At 34.0% G+C, this 8,590-nt stretch overlaps 1 protein-coding gene across 1 annotated transcript in view; it reads left to right on the top strand.

The window, feature by feature from the left end:
- Positions 1-3,483, top strand: part of LOC103582849 (RB1-inducible coiled-coil protein 1-like) — an 8,031-nt gene extending 4,548 nt beyond the window's left edge. The window contains exons 4-5 of the mRNA XM_008564327.1: positions 2,343-2,413; positions 3,199-3,483. Of these exons, the coding sequence (XP_008562549.1) occupies positions 2,343-2,413; positions 3,199-3,276 (149 nt within the window). The 3' untranslated portion in view covers positions 3,277-3,483. The remainder of the gene's footprint in view (positions 1-2,342; positions 2,414-3,198) is intronic.
- The last annotated feature ends 5,107 nt before the right edge of the window (positions 3,484-8,590 follow it).

Genomic DNA, 8,590 nt, shown 5'->3' on the forward strand with positions numbered 1-8,590 from the left:
GTGTCTTTTCTTTATCATCCCGTGTCTTTTCTTTATCATCCTGTGTTCCTACTTTGTTTTTCATTATACTGTTCAATACTTTTATTTTATTTTATTTTTTTAAAAAAGCAATATGTCCTGTTAAAATACACTAAGTAACAGTGTCTGTTATTTGATCATTTAAAAACTCAGAAGGAACAGAATAGATATCCTGGTATACTTAGCTTAAGTAGAATTATGCCCGTTTACATCGGTGCTCCTGTTTGGAATGACACGAACAGAGTGAAGTACTTATTCTTTGAAACAGGCCAGTGTCATGTAACTGCTCCATCATGGCTCTTGCTGGTGGGCGATTTCGAATGTCCATAGTGCAAAAGTCATATAACCATGAAACATTAGAAGATAAGCTTGCAACTTAATAATTTTCTTGCCTTGAAAACAATGAACTCGATATTTTGGTTTTATTTATTATGGTGTTCTTTTTAATTTATTTAAAATTTTTTTTCAAAAATGATTTTTAAACTTACAAAAAGTTGCAAAAGTTAATATAGTACAAAGAAAACCCATATAATTTTACACAGATTCACCTGTTATTAACATTTTACCCTATTTGCATTATCTCTATAGATATGGTGTCTAATTATACAAATACCAAAATATATACAAATGTGTGTACTTGTTTTTTCCCCAAAACCTTATGAGAGTAACTAAACATCATAGTCCTTTACCTTTAAATATTTCAGTATTTCAGTGTTTATTTCCTAAGAATAGGAAGAATTCAGTGTTTAAATGTAGGAAACACTGTACTTTTTTTTAGTGCACATTACCATTTCAGAGGCTCTCACGTGTCCTGCTGAAAGAATTGAATATCTCACTTAACTTTGGATATCCTTCCTCCCTTTTTCCCTTTGAGAAATACATAACAGAGCATGCCAATTGGGGTCCTGCTATCCCTGTGTTGTTACCCTGGAGGGGATAGGGAGTGTTTTTGTTGAGTTTGGCATAATTTGAGCATTTAGTTTTAGGTGATTGTTTTCAGACATTATGAAGTGGCTGTGAAGTGCTATTTTACTCTTCAGAGTGTTTTCTTTATCATGTTGTCCAGGGGCTTTTTGTCACATGATAGTAAACTTAAGTTTCATTCTTGATGATGTATTGAAAATATCTTTCATGTATATTTTGCCAAACTACTTTTATGGAATAAAAATCAGTTATGTCTTCTGTTGGGACTCTTAATAGACTTTAGCCTAAACGGAATACAGACAATCCCCAACTTACAAAGGTTTTTTGACATCATTATGGTGTAAAAGCAATACACATTCGTTAGAAACCATAATTCAAGTACCCATACAGTCATTCTGTTTTTCACTTTCAGTACGGTATTCAGTAAATTCCATGGGATATTCAGCACTTCGTTATAAAATAGGCTTTGTGTTAGATGATTTGCCCAACTGTAGGGTCATGTAAGTTTTCTGAGCATGTTCTAGGCAGGCAAGGTTAAGCTGTAATGTTCGGTAGGTTAGGTATATTAAATGCATTTTCAACTTAATATATTTTCAACTTACGATGGATTTATCAGGGACATATCCCCGTTGTAAATTGAGGAGCATCTGTAGTTTATTGGCTGAATACTTTTGCAATCAACCTTATTATGCCAACTTTTCTGATGAAATTAAAAGGATTGAGAGTTTACGTCTTCGCTTGTCATACTTTGGGGGTATGAGGACTAGCCTTCTCACTCTGTCTCCTCCCACATTTTCCATCTCCCCTTCACGCAAGTGCTACCCTTCTAGACTTTCTTTGGTTATTAACCACAGAAATTTATTATTGTTTTATTTATTGAGCACCAGTTGTGTTCACACTGCTGTGCTGGGCACCGTGGCATACAGATGTGAGGAAAGTGCAGTTCTTGCTTTTGAGGAATTGTGTTCAATGCACTGCCCCTCAAAAATCAGTTTTTGCTTTGAACCTAGAAAATGTATTTTGTCTGCTTTCAGAAATGGAAAACGTCATCTTTGTTAGCTGTTTCAGCAGATGGCAGTGCTGAGTTAGCCCAAAATTCCTAGATGTATTTGTTTATGATTTATACTTACATTAGTAGTATTTTCTGAACTATGTTAGTTCTGTGATTTGATGTACCATGTACATTTAGTTAATGAGTAATAAAAGCCATATAATACTGGTTGAAAAGTACCATGACTTCAGTTTTGTTATATAAATCGTTAAGCATTTCAGTGATGTCGGCAGTTTGAAGACGTTCTTTCACTCATGAGAACTTAGTCTGTTTTGATTCCGGCAGTTATGTTTTCATATGTAATTATAACTGTACTTTCAGAAAAGAAATTACCAGTTTGATTCATTAGCTTCAGGTGTATCTAGAAGAGGCTGGGTACTTGGAAAAGTAATGGAAAAGGAATACTGTCAAGCCAAAAAGGTAAAAACTGTAACATATGATATAAACCTAGGAATTATAAAGAAGATTCTCCTACTCTTTATATAGAAATCATCACTAGTGCTGTTCTTGGGCTTCTAGCTCACTTGAGTTAGAGCTTGAATTTAATGAGAGTGAGTTTGAACCAGCAATTTTATTAGTATTTGTGTTATTTGTCTTTAGACACTATAGGTAGATGACTAACAATCCATCGACCTATACAGGAAAACTACTGCAAAGTTTCTGCTTTATGACTATTAAGTTACTAGTGTAACTTATGTGCAAAAAAAAGAATCCTGCAGACCTGGTGACAAAAGTGAATTCTGTTTGTAGGTAGAATTGATGTTTTCTTATTTTCATCCTGTACCCCCACTGAAGAAAGATAGTGTAAAGTACTTGGTGGCTTAAAAATGGGCCTGATTGGAATATGAGCGGTATCAGTAGTATAGAATCAGTGAAATCTGCTGAGCATTCTTCCTGACTCATTGTAATTTGGGGCCTCAGTGCTCCAAAACACTAACCAATCTTAAATTGTATAGAATTGAGGTTTCTCTGATACTTAATGAAATGGCTCACTTTGTACTATGTTCTTTCCAGTGGGTGTCAACTTTGTCTTCTATCAATATTAGTAGCTCAGTATATAATATATTCTCAGTTGGTGAGAGGTAGATCTTTGATAAAGGTCCCCACTTCCCCCCAAATACTGTAGCAATGAGTAGTATGACAGTGAGTAGTAGCGTCATTTGCTTTAATCATTTAAGTGATTCCCTTTTTTCTTTCCCTCTTAGGCACAAAACAGATTTAAAGTTCCTTTGGGGACAAAGTTTTACAGAGTGAAAGCCGTGTCATGGAATAAGAAAGTATAACTTATGGAAGTAATTAATAGGTTCTATGACATTTTCCTGATTTGTCCAACAGTGCTCATTCATCACTACCAAAACAGCAGGCCATCTTTTTATACAAAAGTCAATGTGACAATGTACTTCATTGGTGTACATCATTTACTTTTTAACTGGCTACATTTTAGGAATAATAAATTTCATTAGAACCCTTGGCTGAATTAAAATGGTTTTGTTTTGGGACTTTTGTTTTGACCTAAATAACTCTAGAAATGTGGACCAAACTAGTTCATTTTCTCAAAGGGCATACCCTGTACATCGTGGCTCATAATTAGCCATATTAATTGCCTGTTGAATATACAGTAGCTTGAACTTAGATGTTAAATGTTAGTTGTTATTACTAACATTTGTCCTTTCGTGAAATCAGTATCAGAATACTTGCACTCTTTAACACATTCTTTGTAAAATGTATAAATTCTTCAAAACTATTTAAAGAGGAGTGTTATTGCATGCAGATAATCATAATTTTGAGTTTGCCTCAGTAGATTACTAAAGCAAATTGTTTCATTTATTTTTCTAAATGCCCTTTGATGTTTTTTTAAAAAAAGAACTATAATTTAATTGACTGATTTTAAGATCAGCCTAAAGAATCAGCAATCTTCAAAAGCACTTTCTATAGATTGATCATCTGAGTTTTAAAAGCAAGAGTCTGTGTTGTTAACCATTTCAAATGCAGTACTCAGATCTTCCCAACATCTTTATTACTCTGTTTAGAATAATCATATTGATGAAATCGCAATTTATGGTCGAGTTTCAGGAAAAAAGATATTCATTGTACATTAACCATTTAGAGGTCATTTAAGTTACAAAATACTGTATTGTAAAAGACATGTACAATTTTAAAACAATAAAGATTTGAACCTGTAAATGCATGTGTCTTTTAAAGGATACATTTTTAATAAATTTGATTCATTCATACCCTTACTTCCGCACTCCTATCTTTCCTGTGTAGTATGTGTTACTTTCTGTTTGGTTCATTAGGGTTTGCATTATGATGACTCACTGCTCTCTCCTGTGCCGGGTCCTGCACTATGATACACTTCCTTTCTTGTTCAGCCTGTACATTTTTATTTGAAGACTTTGTTTTGTTTTGTTTTTCTTCTTGTGCTGTTATCTTGTAATTATCATAATTTTAATCTTTTCAGATGCTTCTTCATATTCTGTCAACTCACATTTCTCAGAAACCTTCATTTTGGAACCATTAGTTCTGCTTCAAACATCTGGCATACTAGTTCACATTCTAGGACTTTCTTTAATAATTTTGTTAGAAAGCCACTGTTTGATGGCTCTCTTTCCTCTTTCTTGCTGGAGCTTATGATGAAGTCACTTCTTAGGGAAGAATTACAGATTAATTTTTTGAATCTCTACAAATCTGATAGCTCATACTTGATTGACAGTTCAACTAGATATAGTTTTTTTTGTTTTTTTGTTTGTTTTTTTAAAGATGACCAGTAAGGGGATCTTAACCCTTGACTTGGTATTGTCAGCACCACGTTCTCCCAGGTAAGCTAAATGACCATCCCTGTATAGGGATCTGAACCCGTGTCCTTGGTGTTACCAGCACCACACTCTCCCAAGTGAGCCACAGGCCAGCCCTGGATATAGTTTTTTTTGCAGCATTGCTCCCTTGTCTTCAGTCATCCAAGTTGTGGAGAAATCAGACAGACTCCATCTGTGTTCTTTTTTAGATTTTTTCCTACCCCACCTCCATGCTCCCAGAAATTTTTAGGAGCTTCGTTTTAGTTCTGCTATTATAAAATGTCATAATGTCTTAGAATTTCCAACCCCAACCATTCTTGCTACTAGGCAGTCAGTGAACCCTTTCAACCTAGAGATGCATGTCCTGCAGCATTAAGGGAATTTTTAAAAAATTTTTTTTGATTTCTTTCTTCTCAAAGTCTTAGGGGATGTTAAACCTTTTAGATCGCCATTTTCCTTATATTATCTCCTTTTTTCTATCTAATTTAAAGTCTTTTCTGGGAGTTTTCTTAATGTTTCTTTTATTGAGAAACATTGAGAAAACTTTCATGTTGGCAGTTACTTCCAAGAGTGCTGATCACCTTTTCGTGAATCCTGTGGATCCATATGAATTAGTGTTTTCCTAAAGTTCTGTCCCCTCATTGTCTCCCAAGACCTTTTTTTCCCCATTAACTAACTTTGATCTTTGTATTTCCTTTTGGAAGTGTTTCTTAAATGGCTAATGATCCTTTTTTGTCCCCTCCATATTCAAGGGTACGGCATTAAGAAACTGATTGATTGTTAATGGTGTTTTTAATGCCTTCTACCCTGTGTCCAGAAAATAAGAAAGAGTTGATTATCAAATTGTAATTATAAGCCTTAAAGAAATCTTGTAGCTCATCTGGCCTAGTCCTTTTTGTTTGTTTGATTTTTAGTGTTGAGGTGAAATTCACATAGTTAACCATTTGAAAGTGAACAATTCAATATCAGTAACTCATTCTTTCTATGGCTAAATAATCTTCCATATATATATATATTTATATACACACACACACACACACAGCATAATTTGTTTATCCACTTATCTATTGATGGATATTTGGGTGATTTTACCTTTTAGCTATAGTTTCTAGTGCTACTGTGAACATGAATGTATATGTGTTTGTTTTGGTACCTGTTTTTAATTATTTTGGGTATATCATAGGAGGGGAATTGCTGGCACATAAGGTAATTTTATGTCTACATTTCTGAGGAACTGTCAAATTGTCTTCTACAGTGGCTGAACCATTTGCACTCGCACCAGCTATGTATGAGGATTCCAATTTATCCACATCCTCACTAACACTATTTTCTTTTTATTATTATTATCATTATTACTAGTAATAGTGTAGTCATACCAGTGAGTATTTCATTTGCTTGTGGACCATTTGTATGTCTTCACTGGAGAAATGTCTGTTCAAGCTCTATGCCTGGTTTTTAAAATTTTTTTTAAATTGTGAATTGTAAGAGTTCTTTATAGATACTAGACTTCATATATGATTTACAAATATTTTCTTCCATTCTGCAGGTTGTCCTTTTCTTTCTTCATCATCTCCTTTGTTGCACAGAAGTTTTTAATTATGATGAAGTCCAGTTCATCTATTTTTTCTTTTTTGCTTCTCCTTTTGGTGTCATAATTAAGAATCCGTTGCCAAATTCAAGGTCATGAAGATTTACCCATGCGTTTTTCTCTAAGACTTTTATAGTATTCGCTCTTATATTAGGTTGTTGATCCATTTAGAGTTGTTTTGTATATGGTGTGAGTTAGGGGTGTGTGTGTGTGTATGTGTGTGTGTGTCAGTACCACAGTGTTTTGATTACTTTAGCTTTGTAATAAGTTTTGAAATCTGGAAGTATGATTTTGTTCTCCGATTTTGTTCTCTTCCTAGATTGTTTTGGCTATTAGGGGTCCCATCAAATTCCATATGAATTTTGAGATTGGTTTTTGCATTTTGGAAAGGCCATTGGGATGTTGATAGGGATTGCATTGAATCTGTAAATAACTTTGGGGGAATATTGCCATCTTAGTAACATTAGGTCTACCAATCCATGAACACAGGATATTTTTTCATTTATTAACATTTAATTTCTTTTAGCAATGTTTTATAATTTTCAATGTACAAGTCTTTCACCTCCTTGGTCAAATTTATTCGTAGGTATTTTGTTCTTTCAGGTGCTATTATAAATGGAATTGTTTTCTTAATTTCCATATAAAATTATTTGTTGCTGGTGTATAGAAACATAGCTGATTTTTGTGTGGATCTTATACTTGAAACTTTGTAGAATTCATTTTTTAGCTGTATTGTTTACATTTCATTTATTCTGTTTATTTATACTTTATATTTATATTGTTTACAATTCATTTTAGCTGTACTGTGTGTATGTGTGTGTGTGTTATTTGAGATTTTGAGATCATCTGCAAATAGAGATAATTGTTTCCTTTCCAATTTGTATGTCTTTTATTTCATTTTCTTATCTAATTGCTCTGCTAGAACTTCAAATACTGTTGAATAGATGTGGTGAAAATACACATCCTTTTCTCCTTCCTGATCTTACAGAAGAAGCATTCAGTCTCACCATTGAGTGTGATATTAGCTGTGGGTTTTTTTACATATGGCCTTTACCATGTTGAAGAAATTTTCTTCTATTCCTTGTTTATTGTTTTTTACCATGGAAAAATGTTGACTTTACTCAAATGCTCTTCCTGCCTCAATTGAGATGATCACGTAGGTTTTTTCCTTCATTCTATTAATGTAGTGTATTATACGGATTGATTTTCATATGTTGAACTATCATTGTGTCCTGGGAATAGATACCACTTGGTCATGGTATATAATCCTTTTGATATGCTGCTGAATTCAGTTTGCTACTATTTTTTTTTTCAGGACTTTTGCATTGGGTAAGTAAGTGGATGGACCAGTTCTCTGAGGGTCTTAATCTACTATTTTCTGTAACTTCAATACGGGCCTAATCCTTTTAAAGATTAAAAAAAAAAAAAAAACAGACTCAGAGAGTGTAATGATTTGGCCAATGTCTCAGAATTAGGGTCTCAGCTGGGAGTCAAACTGGTCACTCCTGACTTCTAGCATGGTGATCTTCTGATCTGACAGAAAAAAATCTGACTGTATGGCTTAATTTCCTCCAGTGGTTAGAATAGTTTATGTGAATGTCATTTAAGGTAGGGACCCAGGAGAATAAAAAGGGACTAAAAAATATATACATGTGTTGAAAATTAAGACTACAGCATTTTCCCCAAGTTTTTGGTTATTTCCTGCTTATTCAAAGTTGGGGACCTAGAGGCCTTTTTCATTTTGAAATGTTGTACGTATATGTTTAGCAAAGTACACCACCCTTAAAAAGTTCAGGTTTTCTATAAGATGGATTGAAGTTCTTTACATGCCCTTCAAAGCTAAATCATAATTCATACAAACTTCTCTCTGGAATGCTCGAGTATCACGGGAAAACACTCATAAGATTCTTAGGAGCCATCTTGTTTAGCTAAGAGGGTGTCAAAGGACATAACAGTCACAGCTTTGATTTAATCATGACCCTGAAACTGTTTCTCTGAGAATCCTCAGTTTACCAGAGAAACTGGATCCAACACAGCAGCTCCTGAGTCTCACCTATTTTTGCAAATTCTTCTTGCAGACTGAAAAGTTTCTCTATTTCATCTCTCTCTTCCTGTGCTTTATTATACATGGCTGACATAAGCCAATTGACACCTTAAACATTTTCTGGAAACCTCCTTAGCCAGAATCACAAACCTCCTTAGCCAGAATCACAA

This window comes from Galeopterus variegatus, unplaced genomic scaffold (genome assembly GCF_000696425.1).
Source record: "Galeopterus variegatus unplaced genomic scaffold, G_variegatus-3.0.2 Scaffold18164, whole genome shotgun sequence".
Taxonomy (NCBI): Eukaryota; Metazoa; Chordata; class Mammalia; order Dermoptera; family Cynocephalidae; genus Galeopterus; species Galeopterus variegatus.